The sequence below is a fragment of the Podarcis erhardii genome, assembly GCF_964252035.2.
Source record: "Podarcis erhardii genome assembly, chromosome: 16".
NCBI classification, from domain to species: domain Eukaryota; kingdom Metazoa; phylum Chordata; class Lepidosauria; order Squamata; family Lacertidae; genus Podarcis; species Podarcis erhardii.
Window position 1 is genome coordinate 19,883,598 of NC_138514.1, and position 22,155 is coordinate 19,905,752.

At 45.8% G+C, this 22,155-nt stretch overlaps 1 protein-coding gene across 4 annotated transcripts in view; it reads left to right on the forward strand.

Moving 5' to 3' along the window:
* GRIK4 (glutamate ionotropic receptor kainate type subunit 4) overlaps positions 1 to 22,155 on the forward strand; it is a 470,359-nt gene that overhangs the window by 414,631 nt on the left and 33,573 nt on the right. For all 4 annotated transcript variants that reach the window (XM_081843083.1, XM_081843085.1, XM_081843086.1 and 1 more), the window contains one exon: positions 10,668 to 10,781. In XM_081843083.1, the coding sequence (XP_081699209.1) occupies positions 10,668 to 10,781 (114 nt within the window). The remainder of the gene's footprint in view (positions 1 to 10,667; positions 10,782 to 22,155) is intronic.

Genomic DNA, 22,155 nt, shown 5'->3' on the forward strand with positions numbered 1-22,155 from the left:
AAACTGAAAGTTCCAGCATGACCCAACATGTCTTTGACCAGAATGACAAGAATTAAGGCTCACCTGAGAGTTAAGGAGATGCAGTCGCTGCTTCTAAGCACAGAACCTACCTAGTATCAATGGTTATGTTGTAGATTTGGGTTTAGGTCTTTATAGCATGCAGCAAACAAGAGTTGCATTTGGCTGAGAAAGCAACACAGTTGTTAGGCTAGCGAAGTGCAAAGGACTATGGAAAAATGCTGTTTATTAAACAAAGACCTTGGGAATCAGCAGGATAATCAATTTATCTTGTTTAACAAACTTTGCCAGAGTAACCCGAAAAGGGTTGCTTTTTTTCCAACAGAGCTGCCTTTAATTACTTACAATGTTTTCTGCAGAACTCAGCAAGCTAGGATACCCATGAAGTGGCTTCTGTTTTTACAGTTCTGTATGCATATTTTGAACCAAAATGGAATCCAGAGGGGAGATTGCGAGAAAGCATTTGCATAAGTTATTTCTTAAGTGTGGGCTGACACTTCCGTAGTATTTTATCTGCAGGCAGTCAAGAGCCTTGGCCCTGAAATTTTCAGAGCATCTTCTCAGGTTTGCCCTCCACCTCTCTTGTTAATTGTGCCTTGAAGATGCAGGCTGTGAACATGAGAACTAAAGAAGTTATGGAATATTTTCTTAAGTTTGCTGGACACAGGAAGGTGCAATTATACCAGGTCAAACCCAGGAAACTTCCCAGCCATGATGACTGTGTTCGCTGCTTGCTGGGAATCACAAGTGGGGGAAATGCTGTCACCCTCCAGGCCCAGCTCTTGGGCTTCTTGAAGGAATGTGCCTAACCACTGTGAGAACAGGATGCTAGACAAGATGGGCCAGTGTCCTGGTCCACGGGGCTCTTCTTGAGTTCTTAAGAGATGCCAGGGACTGATCCTGGGACTTTCAGCATGCAAAAGCATGTGTTCTACCACTGATCTACAGCCTGATGTAATGTGCTGCGCCTCTTTGGAACCAGTTGTAGATTCCAACATTTACTCACCTGTTTGTCAAAGAGGTGGGCCTCCCAATGGTTCCATTGCAGATGAGCCTCCCCACCATTCCTGCTGAATACATATGACAGTGAGACTAGGCGTCCTACACAGGGGGGATGCATCCTGTTTCACCACTTGAGTCGAAGCAGGAAGAGCCACCATGCCCTGCACCATGCTGCCTCTGCCACTGGAGCAGAATTAGCACTGGTTATCGGCTTCCAATGAGATAATGTGAGATCTCACTGAAATCTCGCAAGACTTTGGTGAGATCTCACCGGAAACTGGCATTGATGCCAGAACCGTTTCTCCACCATTTGTGGAGATAGCAGAGTGAGTGAGGTGCCTGTGGTGCCACCTTGGGGTTCCACTGCTCAAGGCAGCAGCTTCACCCCATTTCATGGGCAGACCAAGCCTAGTCCTACAATAAGTTCTCCATTTTGACTCTACCACGCCCTCACCATGGCTTCTAAATTAAGGATGCTCCTAAAAAAACCAACCCTCATCCAAGTTTTTCCTTATATTTTGGAGTTCTTAATTACTGGGTTTTGTTTCTGAAGAGGAAGTGAAGCATTAAGAATTACAACCTACTCTCTTTTTGGAAGAATAGGAGCATCAGAAGAGCTTTCCTGAGTTAGGCCAAAGCTCCAGCTGGTTCAGTAGGCTGCTTCCCACGGTGGCCAACCTCTGGGAAAGCCCCAAAGTAGGCCTTGAATGCAGGACTAATCTGGTCTTCAAGGTATTCAACCTCAGAATATAGAGGTTGCATATTGCTCAAAGCCATTGATTGACCTATGCTCTATGAATTTTCCTAATCTTCCTTTAAAGACGTCTAAGCTAGGAGCCATCACCACATCCTGTGGCAATGAATTTCATAATGAATAATGCACTCTGAGAAAAAAAAAAGAACAAAAAGGTCCTTTCTTTTATCTGCCTGTAGCGAAGGATCAAGTTCATACTTCTATTTTGAAGATGCAGGTTCCCTGGGGTGTAAGATATGTGCAAAAAATTAAAACTGTGTTTCTGAGATACAGGTCATGAATTACAGAACCATACAGCAATCGTCTCTAAGAGATAGATTAGCAAAATGTAATTCTCAGGTTCCTCTCTCATATTACAGACAATCTGCCCAAGTCTCTGGAAGGAAAGTGCGAGAGAGCAAGCTCTCTTTATCGTTACTGGTGCTAGACCCAGGTGAAATCACCTTTTGCACCCCAGCAGGTGTTTCAGGCTAGCTTTCTTTGCCTTGTTTGGCAAGAGATACCTAAACAGCTGGAGAGGCAGGAGCAAAACACCAGCCCTGGGACAGTGCTAAGTGTTGCAGGAGTCTTGCTTAGCAGGTTGCCTCTCAACAAGTTGCCAGCTGCCACTGTAAAGCAGAGTGGAACACCATACGTCACCATTAGGGTCAGAATGAGCTCCATCAGCCACCATAGCAGGATCATCCATTGAGAGGGATTCCATCCCCGCATTTAAACTTCCAGTGAAACGTCGGCATCTTCTGAGCATACAGAGACAGCATCAACATTTAATGAAAGCCGAGTCGGGTCATCCTTTTAATTTCAAACAGCAGTCTGTCAAGGGACCCTCTGATGCAGGGAGCATTTTGTTCAAATTTAAGCAATCTTCTGCCTGGGAAGCATCCAGAGATACTGATGCTACTCTAATATGCTATGGAAATCTCCCGCTTTGCTTGTGTAGCAAGAAACTACAGATCTAGTGAAGTATGCGCGTAAGAAGTTGCACGTCTGTCGGGACACAGAAAGCACAAAAATTCTATTTCAACTCTAACTACCTTCCCTTGTGACCTTTCAGAGCTGACGATGCAGAGGCCTAACCGAAGCTTTGTGTCGATGTGTCAGGAGACCTCTGCAAGGATTGCGCCCAGGGCAGCTGCCTATTGGAGGAAGGGGGTGGGGTTGGGGGTCCAGAACAGGCAGAGGTGACATTCCAGAGCTGCAAACGGGTGACTCAAAGGGCAGGCATGTGGTCATAGCTGATGTAAATTTTGGCTTTCTCTGTGTGCGTTATTACAAGCCGTCACAAGGAACCTAGGAAGCTGTCTTAGAATGAGTCAGACTGTTGGTCCATCTAGCTCAGTAGAGCCTACACTGGCTGGCAGCAGCTCCCCAGGGTTTTAGGCAAGGGGTCTTTCCCAGCCTTACCTGGAGATGCCAAGGATTCAACCTGCGATTTAGCTTCATGCAAAGCAGATGCTCTACAGCTGAGCTACCATCCTTCCCCAGATGCCTTTTTTCAGTTAAAAAACTGGGCATAATCTCCCAAACAACTAAATATATAATGAAAATGCCAAGCTGGAATCAAGATCAAAAGCAGAAACCAATGCAAGGAGGCAGCATATTAGGCTGAGACCTCACACCAGGCTCACACAGGGCTTTGCAGATTCCTGGCAAACAGGAATTTATGCACAAGGGTCTTCTGACTTGATGTGCCAGCTAACAGGCCTCCCAGCCTAGATGGTCCCTTGAAGCCCAGAGCTCAGTCTGCCAGCCTTGCAATAGAAGCAGAGCACAAGTGATGCCTGAAGTTAGGCAATGGTGCCTGCCTACTAGGGGCTTTGGTTTGAGTCCCCCACGGGCACCTTACACTTGGGCCACCACATTCACACCATACATTTAAATCAGTATGATACAATTTTAAACAGTCACAGCTCCCCCCCCCCCGCCAAGATTCCTGGGAACTGTGGTTTATTGAGGGTGCTAAGAGCTGTTAGGAGACCCCCATTCCTTTCCCAGAGCTAAAACTCCCAGAGTTTCCCATGAAGAGAGATTGCTAAATGGGAATTGTAGCTCTGTGAGGAGGAATAGGGGTCTCCTAACAACTCTTGGAAGGGACGTGGGTGGTGCTGTGGGTTAAACCACAGAGCCTAGGACTTGCCTATCAGAAGGTTGGCGGTTTGAATCCCCATGATGGGGTGAGCTCCTGTTGCTCGGTCCCTGCTCCTGCCAACCTAGAAGTTCGAAAGCACCTCAAAGTGCAAATAGATAAATAGGTACCACTCTGGCGGAAAGGTAAACAGCGTTTCCGTGCGCTGCTCTGGTTTGACAGAAGCAGCTTAGTCATGCTAGCCACATGACCCGGAAGCTGTACGCCGGCTCCCTCGGCCAGTAAAACGAGATGAGCACCGCAACCCCAGAGTCGGCCATGACTGGACCTAATGGTCAGGGGTCCCTTTACCTTTACCTTGGGTAACGACTCTCAGCACCCTTAACAAAGCACAGTACCCAGAATTCTTTGGGGAAGCCATGACCATTTAAAGTGGGATCGTGTTACTTTAAATAGATGGTGTGAACATAGCCTTAGTTTCCTTTTCTCAGGATATGTGATGAGTAATGTAGATTCCTAGATGCAGTGGTGGAGCAAGCCGATTGGGCACCTGGGGCGGGGTGTGTGCCCTGTGCCCTGGGATGAGCCAACCACCTGTGGGGGTGGGGCCAGCTGGGGCAAGACACTGTGGGGCCTCCAAGGAGTCTGCTTGCCTCCTCCCACTCAGCCACCCTACAGCTGAGGAGGAGGCGGTGGGCGGACCGTTTGGGGCAGCGTGGAGCCTGCGGGCATCCAAGCCACCTCGTCACTCCCAGGAGAGACGCGTGGCTTGGGCGCACTGTAGGCCGTGCGGTGAGTGCCACCCGGCATTTTGTCACCCCCCTCAGTGGTGACACCCGAGGCAGATTGCCCCCACCGCAGCCCCCCTTCCTCCGCCCCTGCCTAGATGCTCCAGGTATGCCTGCAAAACCAACACTAGCTGTCTTTTGGCTCAAAGGCTTTGTGTTACTATCAAGGGCCTTTTGCCTTTTAATTCATTCCAACACCTTTATGCAATAGCAAAGTCCAATATGCTGTGCAGACTGCACTTGACAACATCCTGCCCTGCAGATACGGCTGAGGTGTTAAATCAAAGCACTGGGTGCGGAGTTTTGCTGAAAAGAATTCCTTTGCCCCATCTGTCACACAAAATCCAATAAATAGGCACAATGTGAGGTTAGGGGGAGGGTTGCTATGAGCTTACCAGGAAACCGAAGAAGGCACCCACCTTTGATCGAGATGAACCTGCTGCTCCATTCCTGCATCCCACCAAACAGAGCTCTCTTGGGCTTGAAATCTCACCCACACTGAACTTAAAAGATACTGATGACAGGACTTTTGTTTTGTTAACAGCAAGTTTCACCATTTGGAGCAAACTGTCCTCTCTCCCTTTATGTCCTGGATGCGACCTCTCTGCTGCTTTCTTAATGAATTTCACACTTTCTAAAAGGAACACTGAGCCAGATGCCCAGATGCTGAAAATCCTCTCATTTTTCGGGACTTTACTGAGCTGCACATATTGTAAAACTTATGCAGACATTTTGACCCCGTCAAACAATCATAGCTCACCAGGAGAAATAAAACCTGGCGCTTTGGCTTATGTGCTCTGGGTCTTGATGGAGGATGGAAGGGTGCTTGTTATTTCTTTGTGTGAGGTCTCCGTGTGTGGATGTTCTTGTTTCTTTGTTGTCAAAACTGATGCTTAAAAATAATAGGGCTTTTTTAAAATCTGCGCCACCACAGGCAGGGCTGCCTTTTGGAATTATTATAATCTGCTTCAGTATACACAGAGTTCTACATAAGACTGAATGCGAAACCAAGATTTTGTAATGGGGGGGCAGAGAAGGGGGGACTTCCATGGGGGTGCTATTTCTCCAGTTTTCCACTGGTTATTGCAGAATCAAAGATACGGCATTGCACCAGTTTTTTATCCCTGTTTAGGAGCTGGTTGGCAGAAGGGGCAGTTTCACCCAGAGTAGACCAGTGGAAACTAATGGACCTAAGTTACAGTCATTAATTTCAGTGGGCCAACTCAGTGTAGGGTGAGCATTGGCTAGAATCTGGACTCTATAGCTCTGGCTACATCTTCAAGGGGGCCCAGGAGATTTGATTATTGGCATGTGTTAAAGGACACACGATGGTCATGACTATATATATATATATATATATATATATATATATACTGTATATGATGGTAGTGCTTCAGAAACAACTATAGGCAGAATGTCTCTCTGCAAAATGTCTGCCTGGCTTACCGAGAAGAGGAGAAAGATATGGAATAAACTGTACTATAATACTAGGGATCAGTTGAGGGAGAGAGCTCCAGCTGAAGACAGGTAAAGGTGGTGGTAGTTGAGCAACGGGATCCTGCAAGGAAAATAATTGCACAAGCTTGGCACCATCAATGAGAAGGTCCTTCTTGATGTGCCCACCCACCACGCCAAAGACTGGGGAGATTGCTGTTACCTCCTGCACTTGCATTCTTCCCACAGGGATCTGGTTGACCAGATTGCCAGGACAGGTTGCAGGAATAGATGGACCCTTCTTATGTCCCTATGCAAGGCAACTATGGGAACACAATGAGGGCCTCTCCTGATGCCCAAAGTGCACAGATGGGCTCCTAGGGGAGGAGACCAGGCCTCCAGGTATCTAGGACCCAAGCCATTTACAGATTTAAAGCTCAGGGTGTGCAAAGGAGGGCTTCTGCAGTTGGCCCCACTTTAGCTGCACCTTTAGAAATAGCTCAAGTCATCTTTGGATGACCAGACTGAAATATTGCTGCTGTCTTGACCCGTGTGCTGTGCTCATGTACCGCCAGCTTCTTCTTTTTCATCTGGTTTTTATTTTATGTTATTCTCCTAGAAGGGCAATAAAGGAGATGTTCGCACAAGCCAAGACTTTTGTTTTCTCTTCACCTGCTTTTTATAGCCGTCTCACAGAGAGTCGTCTTTTGTAAGCGGGTGATGGCTTGAAAGGTTTTGCAGGCCCTGATCAGAAAGGAGATTGACTCAGTGTATAGATAGTGCATAAATATATAGATATATATAGATATATATAGATATATAGATATATAGATACATAGATACATAGATATATAGATAAAGATATTTGGCAGCAGTGAAAGGATCAGGCACCCAACACTGCGAGGTGCACATACAACACACCTGTCATGTCATGTTTACAACTTGGGTTATGAATCCTGGGTGATAAATTCCCCTTTTAATGTCTCACAAGTCTCTCTACAGCAAGGAGCCCATGAAGCCCAGGGGCATGAAGTGCAAGTTAGTGTATTCAGCAATCCATTTTCAGAAGCAGCACAGCTGCCTCATACCTTGCAAGTAATACTGACAAGTGAGGGAGGCAGTGTGGTACTCCCTATTTTTAATTCTTTCTCTCTCTTTTTTTTAAGCAATTCCAACCCATTACAAGAAAGCGATAGCAATAAAAATCATATTTAAAATTAAAATCCTTATCTCGGTTACATGATGATTAAATTGGAAAGAGTTTTTAAAATATTAATTTGCATTGCACCATTGACAGCTCTTATTTTTCATCAAAGAGTGCAACATCTCCTCCTCCGTTTGTGGGTGAGCTGAGGGTAGATGCATCTCATGTCTTCATTTTCTGCAAGGTCGTTCTTAGCTGAGGGAGGTAATGGTGGCGGCAGCAGCTGCAGCAACTTCCCATTGAAAAATATTTATTGCCCCATGGGAAATGATCACATTACCCTCCAGCCAGTGGAGGCAGGCCCAACAAGGTGAATGGGGCATGGCCCTACCAACCTCTGTCTGCCCTCAGTCAGCCCCACCCTGCCTCCCTCCCTCCCTACTTAAATCCAGTCCAGGGGGTTGGCCCTGCCTGTCAGCTTTCTCAGTGTTTTCCCTCGTAGAACTCAGCAAGGGGTGGAAGGAGGAGAAGAGTGAGGAGGAGAATGGAGACAGAAATAGATTTAATTGTGTCTGTTTGTCATTGACTCTGGCTCCTCCTACAGTTGGTCTTCCTGCCTTGTGTCTATACCAATTCTGATGACCACCAACCACCACTGCCCCCAGCAATGGTATGTCATGGTTTACGAACATGGAAAGCTGCCATGTACTGGGACCCAGCGAGGTGTATTGGTTAGAGTATCAGACTAGGACCTGGGAGACCAGGGTTCAAATCCCTACTCAGTCACAAAGCTCACTGGATGACCTTGGGCCAGTCGCTGTCTCCCAGCCTAAACTACCTCACAAGGTGGTTTTGCAGATTAAAAGAGGAGGAGGGGAGTCATGTCCACCACCTTGAGCTCCTTGGAGAAGAAGGATGAATACAAATAAATGCAATAAATAAATGAATAATTCAGACCATTGGTCTGTCTAGCTCAGAACTGCCTGCGCTGACTGACAGCATCTCACTCTGCAGGGTTTCAGGCAACAGGAGGTTCCCCCAGCCCTACCCAGAGAGGCCATTGGGGATTGAACCTGGGATCAATCCACGACTGATCCACCACTGAGTCACAGCCCTTTCCTGAAGGGTCCTGGGAACATGTGGCATCTGTTTCCTTGAGGGAAGGTATTTGCATGTCCAGCACTAGGTAGTTTCTTCACATCCTACCTCCTGTACCTGGGCAGCAATGTAACTGGACAGCATCCATCCTGGGATGCAGAGGGCATTGCACAGCCCATAGTCACGTCCAGGGAGGGAAAGATAACTAAAACTAACCCACGGTTCTTGTTGGATCATAGACCTTCAGATGCAAAGGAGTCAGCCCACTCTCCACCCAAGCTTTGATTATATTTTTACAACTGCCTTGATTATATTCTGATATAGAAATGTGAGGGAGAACTGTCAGAAACAAATCTCAGAGGATAAGCAGCTCACAGCAGCTCCATCAGCCAATCAGTGTCACGGGCTTCATTAGTGCAAGGAGAATGTAGTACAGAGCTACAAAGGCTGGATATTCTGGCTGAGTCTGGCAAAGTGGTAGTCAGGGGAGCAGAGATTCAGGACCATGGAGAGCTCCTTGTAGAACCAGGTAGCACACACTGGGCTCACTCAAGCTTACCTTTGCTCTGCATATCTAGGCACATGTCTGAGCCTTCCCGGTCCAAGTCTGAGCAATATGTGGAAAACCCAAATTGTTGTTTGCTCTGGTCCATTGGTAAAGATCATGTTTCCTTGGGGAAAGTGTTATAGCAGGGTGGGATGGCAAAATCACATGGATACAAGCTGGTGAAGTGTGGGCCTCTGCCTAGAAAGTGCAGGGCAAAATATAAGTGTGCATAAGCCCTCAGGGTTCGTCCAGACTTTCTTCTGCACCATGCTTTCAGATAAAGACCCACACTTTCCAGGTCCGTATTTGAGTGTTTTTCCAGGTCCGTATTTGAGTGTTTTCCTGCCACTTTTCCTGGGAAAACCAATTCAGTGGTAAACAGTGGGCTTTCCTAGGGAAAGCAGTGGAACAACAACAACAACAACAAGCCACTTGGACACAGACCTTAAAAGCACAGACCTATGCCTGGAAAGTGCAGCGCAAAAGGAAATCTGGATGAGCCCTCACATAAATCTGGCCTTCACATGTAGCAGAATGAGTTGGCAGAATCCTGAGATGATGGAGACTCACTTCAGACTGTAGGTAGGGTTGCCTTGTTATTGTTTTCCCATGTACTAATTAGGGCTGTGCAAGGCACCTCTGACACAGTTCAGGCCCCAATCTGGGCCAGACCTGACCCAGGCCCCAAACCCAAATTAGTGCTTGGAGAGCCCTAATTAGTACATGGGGTGGCAGTGAGAAGGGTGGGGGAGAAGATGTGATAGTAGAGACTCGTGCCTGGACCATCTCCTGCACTCCCTTTCCCCTGCCCACAACTGCATGTTTAATCCATGTTTTAAATCCTAATTAAGCATTCAGTTGACCGAGCAGGGTGAGAGGGAAAGGAGATGGGACCTGGGATCTGTCCAGACTGGGTGCACAGCCCTAGTACCAATCTTCCTGACAGTATCAAAATACCAGCCCAAACCACAACAACCCAGCACATCAGGAAGAAAGGTTCCAGCCCTTCCTGAGCTACTTGTCAGGTTGCAGAGAGCATTGGGCTTTTCCTCCCCTTATAACACAGAGTATTACACATTTGTGATTTCTCCTACCGACATGAAAGACGCCATCCATTATTCCATCTCAGTGCTATTCCATCTCGTGGCCACCTCATTCTGCAACATGTGTCACCCAGGCCAGAGGAGCTGGGAGCCATTGCTCCCATGTGCATCTGGAGCTGGCTAGCAATTTACATAGTTCTGCAGAGAAATGTGTGTGTCAAGAGCCATCTCTCTGGAGGAAGCCTCCCTGGAAGTTAAAGGGGCCCCATTCTATTATACAGCATGTGAGTATTCCAGAATTGGGATACCTCTTGCAGCCTTTGGGCCTGGAAGGTTGGAGGAGGAGGTTGCTCTGTGGCTACTGATGGTTTGGAGGAAGAGTTTCCTGAGTCCAAAGAGGGGCTAAACTATCTCCTCTGGAATCAGGGATAGAGTTCTCACTCTCCAGTGAAGCTTCTATTGAGATCTTTGGAGTCTGCTTCCTGGAGGACTCAATTGTCTGCATCTTCACAGCTCAGGACTCTTGGGTGACCTGGAGTGAGTCACTGTTTCTCAGTTGAACCTACCTCACAGTGTTGTTGTGAGGCTATCTACACCTATGGCATTTGGAATTTGCCTCTTGCCTCTTGCTAAGTCTGACCTCTGCATGAGAAGTCTTTTGGAGACCAGTCACTCCATACTCCTTTGCTGCCTTCTGCCCTCATATCTCTTGGGGAAGAGATATTGATCTTCACTATGTTCTCTTCTTTTTAGAAAGCTGATTTGGCAGTGGCTGGCCTGACGATTACAGCCGAACGAGAGAAGGTGATTGATTTCTCCAAGCCGTTTATGACTCTGGGGATTAGCATTCTTTACCGAGTTCATATGGTAAGAGACGTCTCTTAGAAATGTTTCTGCTGTGAGAGATACCTGCATGCAAACACTTTCTGGCTAAGGAAGGGAACAAAGACTTGTGGAAACTTTTCACTATTTAGTCATTTCAATTCAAAACATGGCAGAGTCAGCTAGAGTTGGACATTTCACCAGGAGGACAAAATTTGGTTAACTCACTCATCAAATTTTGTCAAATATGGTCCAGTATTTTAAAAGCATCAACAATTTTTTATGAATTTATTTTTATTGCTTTTCTTCTTAAGGTTAAACATACGCAACAACAGAAAATATGCAACAAAAACATCTCCCCACTTAGTAACTATGGTGAAGCACAGAATATAACCATGTTATGCAACACATCAAAAAGCAGAGACAAGCCATCTTATCCAATGCAATAGATTAAAAATAGCCCAGTATCAGAAATCAAACCAAGGAAAATGTTCTATATGCTGTAGGAAGTCACCCTTTGTCTGTCTTGTCCATATGTACAGTATAACTAAACATTGACATTCTGCCATAAAGTTATCTGTGACTTTTTTCTCCCCCCCCCCCCTTGCCATTGGCTTATTTGCAATTTTTTCATTTAGAGGAATCTGCCACAGCTTTTGGTACCATTTCATCAGAGTTGCCTCTCCCAATCCCTTGCAAAATCTTGCAGTCAACAACCTGGCCACTACCAGAAACTATCCAATTATTGGTTTAAAATGAACGTTTAAGTTTTTGCCTAAAAAATGTTCAGCAGGGCTAACTCACTTGTCTTTTGTAGGTTCTGGACAGTAATTTTGTGGACTTTTGTAAGGATGGAATCCCAAAGTGTTAGCATTACGAGAACAGTGAACAATAGAATCATAGACCGGTTTTGATACTTGTACTAATACAAAAAGTAGATAGCTGTAATTGTGAAACAATTGCTTTTATAAAATGTTAACCAATTGTTTATTTTGTTATATATTGATTCTGCACATCCCCCAGGGAGCTCAGGTCAGCTTACATAATCATCCCCTCCTTTATCTTCATAACAGTCCTATGTGGTAGGTTAGGCTGAGAAGGAGTGACCAGTCCAACATCAGCTGATTAGCCAAGGGAAGATTTGAACCTTGGTCTCCCTGGGTCCAACACTAGGCAAGAAATGGAGAAACTGTGGCCCTCCAAATGTTGCTGGACTCCAAATCCCATCAGCCCCAGCCAGCATGGCCACTGGTCAAGAAAGACAAGAGTGGTAGCCCAGGGTCAGGAGAGAGCCAGCAGTAAATTACACCATTTAAGCTGAAGTTAATTCTCTTTATTAGCAAGAACACGATCTGCATAGACTTGGTGGAGTGTCAGGCCTAATGAGCACAACAGCTTATCCCCGGTAGGTCTTGCCCCCATGGATCAGTGGCCAAGGCTGCAAGTCCCCACCTTCCCTCTGCTATCTAAATACCCTTAGATCTCTGTGGATTTTCCCAAGCAACCAGAGATAGTGCCTGCATGAAGCCAACCTCCCCTCTGCCCTTTTCATGCCTCTTCTGGTTCTGGGAGACCAAGGGGTAGGGGAGCTTGTAACAGCAGGACTGTATTCTTCACCAACCTGACTCATCTTTGCCTCTTGGCCTCCCTCCTCCTCTGCTTCTGTTTCTGGACTTCAGTCTGCCACAGACTCTCCCAGCTCACTAAACCCTGTTACCTCTTCAGCTTCCATCACCTCCTCCTCTCAGGCTTCTCCCTCTTCTCCCTCTGACAACGTATTGTCATCCCACCACCAATCCCCAGGCTCTGAGCCCTCTTCCCTGAGTGGTTCCCCAGCTGGTTCCTCCCACCATTCCTCTTCCTCTGCATCCAACCATTCCATGACACCCAGCCACATCTGGCAGGCTGCAGGTTCCCCACCTGTGCACTTTGCAAGAGCCTTTGTCACTGATGATAGTTTGCATGTCTGTAGTTCTAGCAGGTAGCAGTGGGAGGAATATTACAAGCTACTGGGTTTCCCCAAAATGCTGCAAGGCCTGCCATCACTCCTAAGAGGTCACCTTGGCACCCACATTGACATATCTTCAAACACCTTCCTTTTCTCCCAGACTTCTTAACAACTTCAACATCCTGTATGACTCAGTGCTTTTCACGTCATAATTGTTCAGTCTTCTAGAGAGTACAGTTAGGCTTGAGGAGGGTATTTCACTGCTAAGTTTGTTTTCTAAATGTTTGCTTTTGTTATGTTTAGTGCAGGGTTTATATTGTCCCTACTGGGTGGTTTTAATCAATTTTATCACAAGGCGCCTGAAGGCCTTAGTGTGAACAGATTCATATATTTTATATCATCATTATTGTTTGCCTTGAAAGGTGGAGCAAAAATTAAGCAGTGAATACATTTTATTGTAAATCACCTAGAGGCCTTAATGCGAGCAGGCTCATGTGTTTAGAATCCTCATCATAATCATAAAATTGGAGCAAAAATTCACATATGAATAAACCAACAACCTGGAGTGTATGTGGTCTGCAGCTACATGGTAGACCCCTCCCCAGCTGAGGAACCTGAGTTGAGTAATGCCAGCTACCCTCACATACAACAGCAGTGAAGAGGAGACAGAAGCCATCAGCTGAGGATCTGAAGTGTGAGGGATGCTGTGTGTTCAGGAAGCGAGTGAGAGAGGTGAGGGAAGCCAGCATGGAGCAGTGAGGCCACAGATAAGTTGGCAGCCCTTGCACCCTGTGGATGAGGGCTGTACCTTAGCCTGGTCTGGCCAGCCGCCCAAACCCTCTCCCTAAATCCCTCCACAATATCAGACATACAAAATATCCTTTGTCAGACACAAAATGTTTTGATACTAATCCTACCTTTGCCCCTAGCTGCACCTAGGTGAGAAAAGATGCCAGAAATTTCCTGGCTCAGGGAAGGGAAAATCAATTTTAAAAAGCAAGATTACTTTGAACTAAAAAAAGGCAGATAAGGAAAGGCAGAAGCAGGGGCTTAAGGGCAGGTTCTCATTCTCTGCTGGTCTTTTAAAGTTTTTGTTTCTTTCTGGTTTATTCCTGTTATTCCACCCTGCTGGTTGGACTGAGACTTGTAGGCTTGTGAAAATGGAGTCTCCTGGGACTTGCTGTCTAGAGAAGACCCCCTGTTGTCAAGGTTTCTGCTAATAATAATAATAATAATAATAATAATAATAATAATAATTTATACCCTGCCCATCTGGCTGGGCTTCTCCAGCCACTCTGGGCAGCTTCCCCCCAAAAATATTAAAATACTGTAATACATCAAACATTAAAAGCTTCCCTAAACAGGGCTGCCTGTCAAAATCAACCCTGCTCCTTACGCCTACTCCCAAGCCTATCAGTTCCAAGCAAGTGCCATCAGGTTGGCAGGCTATCTTATTCTTGCACTACTTTGCCTCACTTCCTTCCTGGCATCCCCTTGGCAGGAGAAACTACACGTACAACATTGTCTTCCTGATGCGCAGCAACTAATGGGAAATGGTCCCCGTCGGGAAAAGGTGGGGGACCCTATCCCATAATATACCACCATCAGAGAGCAAGTGAACGACAGGAAAGTGTCTGCAGAGCTGTGCAGCAAACCATGGGTACCATTTACCTTCATAGAATTGTAGAGGCTGAAGGGGCTTCACCAACCCCACCCTCCATGAAAGGATCACCCTCCTCTGCACATGTTCCGGTTTGTCAATATTCTTCTTAAACTGTGGTGCCCAAAACTAGGCACGGTACTCTAGGTTGGAGCTTACCAAAGGCAGAATAGAATGGGACTATGACTTCCCTTGATTGTGACACTATACTTCTGTTGATGCAGCCTAGAACAGATTTGGGGTTTTTTGCTGCATCACACTGTGGACTCATGCTAAGCTTGTGGTCTACTAAGACTACTAGATCCTTTTCACATGTACTGCTGGTAAGACAGGTGTCTCCCATCTTATATTTGTGCAGCTGGTTCTTCCTGCCTAAATGCAGAACCTTCCATTTGTCCTTATTGAAATTCATTTTCTTTGTTTTGGCCCCATTTCCAATCTGCTGATATCGTACTGAATTCTGATTCTATCTTCTGAGGTATTAGCTACCCCTCCCCGTTTGGTGTCACCTGCAAATTTGAAGTGCACCACCTCTATTCCTTCATCCAAGTTTATTTACAAAGGTGTTGAACAACGCAGGACAGAACCCTGCAAACTCCACTTGTCACTTTGTTCCAGGATGATGAAGTACCATTGGCGAGTACACTTTGAGTTCAGTCAGTCAACCAGCTATAAATCACCTAGCCCACATTTTACCAGCTTCTCTGCAAGAATTTCATGGGGGAATTTGTCAAAAGCCTTACTGAAATCAAGATACATTACATCCGCAGCATTCCCTTGATCAACCAAGCTTGTAACTCCATTTTAAAAAAAGAAAGAAAATATTAGACTGGCATGATTTGTTTTAGAGAAACCCATTCTGGATCTTTGGAATCACAGCGTCCTTTTCTTATGTGCTCACATATGACTGTTTAATTATCTGGGACCTGTTGTAAGACTTTACAAGGATGGAAACCATAGTTCAGGTATCCCCAAACTCAGCCCTCCAGCTGTTTTGGGACTACAGTTCCCATCATCCCTGACCACTGGCCCTGTTAGCTAGGGGTGATGGGAGCTGTAGTTCCAAAACATCTGGAGGGCCAAGTTTGGGGATGCCTGCCATAGTTCAATGGATCTGCAGGATTTGGCTGTTGTAGCTGAGCTGTATGATCCATGAGCTCATGTGATCTATGTGTGTGTGTGTGTGTGTGTGTGCGCACGTGCGTGTGTGTGTGTGTGTGTGTGTGTGCATGCGCACACCCCCAGACACCGCCAGCCTAATAGGGAGAAGGGTTCCAGCATGGGGCAGAACAGGAGATCACACACTGCATGCTTCTGCTGATGCTATAAGCTTGGCCCTTAACTGAACAAGTTTATCCATGTGGATATTTGAAGCTTTGCACTGGGTAAGAGCACCAGGCTATTTGCTGTCTTGTGGGGAAATGGCTTCCTTGGTCCTGCTGCCCAGGATCTGTTTCAGCTTCTTCAGATCCTTTAGATCCTTTGAGCTTCTGCTTGCAGGCATCCTTCTCCATCCTTCTGGGTTCTCATTCCATTTTCTTTTCAGCGCACAGAAGAAAAAAATTGCGCTCTCTGAGTTTTGTTCTCTTTCTTTTCAGAACTTATCCTTAGCCAGTGCTGTTTTCTGTTTCCCTGCCTCCACAGGGACTGTGTGCTGTACTAGTTGCACCTATACAAAAACTGACTCAAAGTCATTAGTGTTTCCCAAGAGCCACCGGTCCAAAATATTTGCACTGAAAAAGTTTTGAACGCAACACTTGCTTATACCTGCTCCGTATTTCAATACATTCTCCATATGTTCCGTGGGCAATAAGAACACACACTTGATTTCCCATCAGCTGAGCAACAACATAAACAAAGCACTAAAACAATTATAGCAGATTCACAGCTTCTGCCCTTGAAATATCTGCGGCTGGTAAAGATGCACCCGTCCTCACCAATACAAACAGAGCTTGCGCATCTCTTTCTCAGTGGAGCCCTTCTGACTGCCAAGAACAAACAAGTAATTAAAACCCACTTAGAATTCTGTTGCCTCTGCTACGTGGTGAATCAAGGATCAATGCATGAGCGCATCAGAATGGTTCCAGCATTTCCCCCACGCTTTCTGATTCACCATATTCATATCTTACACTTCATCCAAAAAGCTCAAGTAAAGGAAAGTTGTTCCAAATTCACAACAACCCTGAGAGGTGGTGAGTTGCCCGATGCCATCTTGTGGGTGTTACAGCTGATCGGGGATTTGAACCTTGTCCCTCCCCCAGGGCAAGTCTAACATTCTGTTCAGAGTGCTAGCCGTTTTGGGGAAATACAGAGCATAGAAAAGTATCGTTTTCCTTGCTTCCCAGGAGGGGGTTTGTATCATGAGACAGAGAGACATGACTTGCACCATTCGGGCTGTGTGAGATTTTTTAAAACCAAAACCCCAAAACAGCCTGTGTGCTTTGAGGTTTCCTTGTGCTGGGAAGTGTTTCTTTTTTTTAAAAAAAAAAAAACAATTTATTAGGAATTTAAACAAAACATATTATCTTAAAACATATCCTTAATCCCCCCCATTCCCCCCCATAAAACAACCCACCCTCCCCTCCCCCCAGACTTCCCTCAGTTCCAATCTCTGGTTTCTCTATAAATGCTATTCTCTGCATATTACAAGATTGTATAAATCCTTAATTTATCTGGCTGGTTATTATCAATAAAAAGTTTGTGAGTATTTATTCAAAGCCTACTAAGGAGTCCAGTTCACTTTGTTGCAGCTTTAAATACTTTGTAAAAGGTTCCCATTCATCTTTAAAATCACAGTTATCCTTGTCCCGTAGTTTATGTGTCAATTTTGCCAGTTCTGCATAGTCCATCAGTTTCTCTTGCCATTGTTCTTTAGTCGGGGTTTCCTCATTCATACATCCTTGTGCTATTAAGACTCTCGCTGCCATTGTCGCATACATGAAGATATTTTTCAACTTCCTTGGCAGGTCTTTTCCTACAATCCCTAACAGAAATGCTTCAAGTTTCTTAACAAATGTTAGATGGAACATTTTCTTCAGTTCATTGTATATCATTTCCCAAAACTTTCATTACAATCCCACCACATATGGTAAAATGTCCCCTCCTTTTCCTTACACTTCCAACACATATTTGAACTGGTTTTTTTTCAACAAAGAACAATCTGTAAATTTTAAATGTGCTGGGAAGTGTTTCTGAGGGTTGTCTTCAGCTAAATTCTACTCAAGAGTAGACCCACTGATGTCAATGAAAAGCCACCAGCTTCCCTACAGACCATCTTGGGTGCTAAGATTAGCGGAGGAGGCCCTTCCCTCAGAGACTCAGGATAATGATGTACCTGTGGCAACCCCTAAGTTGTGGAACTCCCTTCTCACAGAGTTGTACCTGGCACCTTCAAAACAGGCAACTCCCTATTTAATTGCATTCAAGGCAGGCACGACCACGTATGCGTGCATTGCCGCAAACCTGGAAGTGGCACGGAAAGAGGCAAAAACAGCCCTAAAAGCATGCGAAAGCAGCGTCTAGCAATCCCATGAGCTTTTGCAAGTATAGTCCTAGGAGCCCTTGCACTAACCTTTGAGGCCTATGGAGAGTTGGAGTTTGAGCAAGATGGTTGGGAGAGTGTTTGCAGTCTTTTTCAATGGTGTTCCCAGTACATGCGATTTCACTGAAGCAGTTTCCCATGTAAATGGAGAGTTCCCTGTATACAGTTTCCTGCAAATGCTGAAGACACACTTATTCACCCTAGCTTTTAAGATTCGAGATGTATATTTTTAGGACCCACCTTTATCTGTGATTGCAAATTTTTAAAACTGTGATGCCATTGTATTTTCGTTGTTCTAGCCCGCCCTGCGGATAATAAAGCGTGGTGTTGATTATCGTTACGATAATTCACTTAGGTTTGTTGATTTTGGTGGGTCTGCTCTGAGTAGGATGTGATTGGTGACGACCCTGAATGTTTCCCACCACTTTACTGAAAGGGGCCATGAGCTATGTGATCCAGTCCCTCCTGGGGGCACTATAGAAAATAAATCTGGGGACTGTACATACTTTCCCTTTTCTCCTTTCTTCAACAGCACCCCCCCCCCCAGCAAAAATCCAGCTCCCCCACCTCACAATCCCTCTGCTGGTTTTGGAGAACAATCTTGTAGCTTAGCATTAATACAACACATAAGAGCAGTGTGGCAATTAGCTAATTAAACCGATAAATATTTATTTAACAATGGCAGGCATGATAACTAATCACAGCAGTCGTCCTTTAAAGATCTGGCTTGCACAGCACAAGGAGGGAAGCGCCAAAGACCCATCTGCTCTCCTCCTTGCCTCTTCCCTTCGCATTTCAGTGAGGAAAACTGCAGCTAACGTCACTTTAATCTGCGGCTGCCATCAGACATTTCCTAACAAATAACCACAAATAAATTTCCTGCCCAGTCTCCCTGTCTCCATCCCCCCCCCAACTCTAATGGCATGTTTATTTTCTGTTCCCCATCATTTCTTTTCCTGCCACCCTCCCGAACCCAGCCTCCGAACCCGTTCCCCATTCCACACACATCTGTTTTCTCGCAAGTAACTATATATGGCAAGTTTAAATGGGCCTGTCATTTTTCTCAATTGCACTTGTTGTGATTTAATCAAATATGGATTCCTGACACAGGGACTCTAATGGGGCATCCGACCCAGTCTATGCCTCCCTCCTCTTCTCATTCATGCTAATGGGATATTGTGGAGTTGAGTGGTTGCATCTGAAGTTTGGGCTGAGGCACTTGGCCTATATAGCTGCATTGTCAACTGGGAGGCGATGGAAGGCAAGATAGCATTGCGGTCTGAATTGCAAAATGCAAGCCTCCTCAGACTTCGCATTACATCGCGCCTCCATACAGCGTATTCTCCAAGGCCTTTGCTCATGTTTATATGGACACTTTCTTCAGTTCGGCAAACCTTTTTTTACTCCTCGCTGCAGCCCAGGGATCTGCAGGTGTAATAGATAAAATTGGGAATGAGCTGCTAATGAGTTCCAAATCGCAAGGATGGACTGTACTGTTTTAGACTGCTGCTGGACCATAGGGATGGGGAGCAGGGGAAGAGAAATTCACATTTAAAGGTGAAACTGCCTAAAATAGTCCAAAAACCAAAACACAGTCATCCTTTGAAATTTGTACTTCTCTGAAGTACTCCAGCCAAATAATTTGTACTGAGATGCATGCAGTAAGATGGGCATTAAAAATGCATATATTGGTGAAAATGCATTATATCACAAACTGATGCAGAAATGGGGATAACTGAACTTGAGACTGGGGAAAGGAGAAACAGAGGAACTGAACAGATTCACCCATCCCTGATGGGTTGCTTCTATGCAAAAGAGGCCTTCCTTCCTTCCTTCCTTCCTTCCTTCCTTCCTTCCTTCCTTCCTTCCTTCCTTTTTAGCAGTTTATTGTGAGAAACAGCAAGGAGAGGAGTGAGCTAGATAAAATCTCCCCCCCCCCCGAGTTTTATACATATATAGTATATATTATATGAAGGGAATTTGATGTACAAGTAATAGAAGGATGAGAATAATCTGCTGTTACATAGGCAGGGCATCCTGGTTCCATTAATGCAACGTCCTTCATCCCTTCTCCACCTTTGCAAATGACTGTGTCTTTCTGCTCCTATATACATTTCTTCACATACAAAGTGATGCCTGCACAGATCATGTCGTCACAACCCGGAATGTAAGCTGACTCTTTGCAGCATTCAAACTTATTGGCATCTGTCTCTTGCAAGAGACAATAGAGTGCACCTCTGGGGATGAAGTCAAGTCACTGAATGAGAAGCACCAAAGTGACCTCCCCAGGGCACATTCAAATTATTTACATAATAATTAGTCATAGGAATAAAGACTGGCTCTATACCTTTAGTGTCAGCTTCAAGGCTTCTTGATGTCATTATACTGTGAGACGATGAATGACATAACAACAAATCTGCATGGCTAAGGTGATGTAAAATCCATAGTTCTTTGGGGCCACAGCGGAGGAGGTATGCTCTATGGAGACATTAGCTCTCTATGCTTTGGGGCAAAAGCCACCCTCCAGCTAACTTAGGTCAGGGAAAAACATGGCACAGACACCAAGTACTCCTGCACTGAACTTTCAAGCACCTTCATCTTGAAACAGTTGGGTTTCTTCCACTCGTAGACAGAGAAGGATTGCCTCCCCGAGTCATTCATCTGTCTGCAGATCCAGCATTTCCACTGTACAAATACGATGCTCATGCAAAATGGTTGAGCTTGCAGCAAACAGTGTGACTGTTTGTGGGCCTCTGCAACATGGCTCCCTCTCTCCCTAGCATCAAACAGCAAAAAGAAAAAACAAAGGACAGTAGTCCCACTTCATGGAACACAGTAACACAAACATCCTGTTTCCGTCACTTCCCAGTCTGTGGAGTCAAAACAATATACCTTCATGTGATAGACAACAATCCCATGACTGCAAGCACGGAGCAGGAATTCTAACATCTTTCTCCCTCTATCCATCACAGCAGCATAGGTGCAGAATGGGATTTTGGGAGCAGTAGGGATGCCAGCTTTTACACCTTGTCCCTCTCTGGCACTTGCTCCCATCTGGCCATTTTATTGGTTGCAGAAGAGAGAGCCGGTGCCCAGGCTAGGAAGCCCTTGTCCTTGGCAACTGCCTCTTTCTCTGCTCTTTCAAGAACTGGCAATGTTTGCCAGCAGAATCTGAAGCTCAGCTTCAATAAAGAAGAATACCAGGAAGGCAGAAAAGCAAATAGGGAGGGATGCAGAACCAAGAGGCTGAGTGAAGATGGGAGAGGACTGCGTTCACGAGTGGATGCAAAATAGGGAGCAGATGAAGCCTGGATTTCCCCACAGCTTTATTAGAAAGATTACTCTGAAATGTGTATGAGAGAGAAAGAGAGAGATGCGAGAAGAGCCTGCTGGATCACGCCAATGGCCCATTTTGTCCAGCATCCTGTTCTTACAGTGGCCAGCCAGATGCCTGTGAGAAACTCAAGCACAAGAGCCCTCTCCACTCCTGTGCTTTCCAGCAACTGGTATCCAGAAGGATCGCTGCCCCCAGCTGTGGAGGCAGAGCAGAGCCATCAAAGCTAGTGGCCATCAATAGCCTTTTCCTCCATGAATTTGTCTAGTACGCTTTTGAAGCATCCTAAGTTGGTGGCCATCACCGCCTCTGGCAGAAATGAGTTCCATAGTTTAGCTACGCATTGCATGAAGAAATACAGTGGTACCTCGGGTTAAGAACTTAATTCGTTCCAGAGGTCTGTTCTTAACCTGAAGCACCACTTTAGCTAATGGGGCCTCCCGCTGCCGCCGCACCGCCGCCACACGATTTCTGTTCTCATCCTGAAGCAAAGTTCTTAACCCGAGGTAATATTTCTGGGTTAGCGGAGTCTGTAACCTGAAGTGTCTGTAACCCAAGGTAAAAAGGTAAAGGGACCCCTGACCATTAGGTCCAGTCGTGGCTGACTCTGGGGTTGTGGCGCTCATCTCACTTTATTGGCCGAGGGAGCCGGCGTACAGCTTCCAGGTCATGTGGCCAGCAAGACTAAGCAGCTTCTGGCGAAACCAGAGCAGCGCATGGAAACGCCATTTACCTTCCCGCCAGAGCAGTTCCTATTTATCTACTTGCACTTTGACGTGCTGTTGAACTGCTAGGTTGGCAGGAGCAGGGGCCGAGCAATGGGAGCTCACCCCGTCACGGGGTTTCGAACCGCCGACCTTCTGATCGCCAAGTCCAAGGCTCAGTGGTTTAACCCACAGCGCCACCCGCGTCCCTAACCCAAGGTACCACTGTACT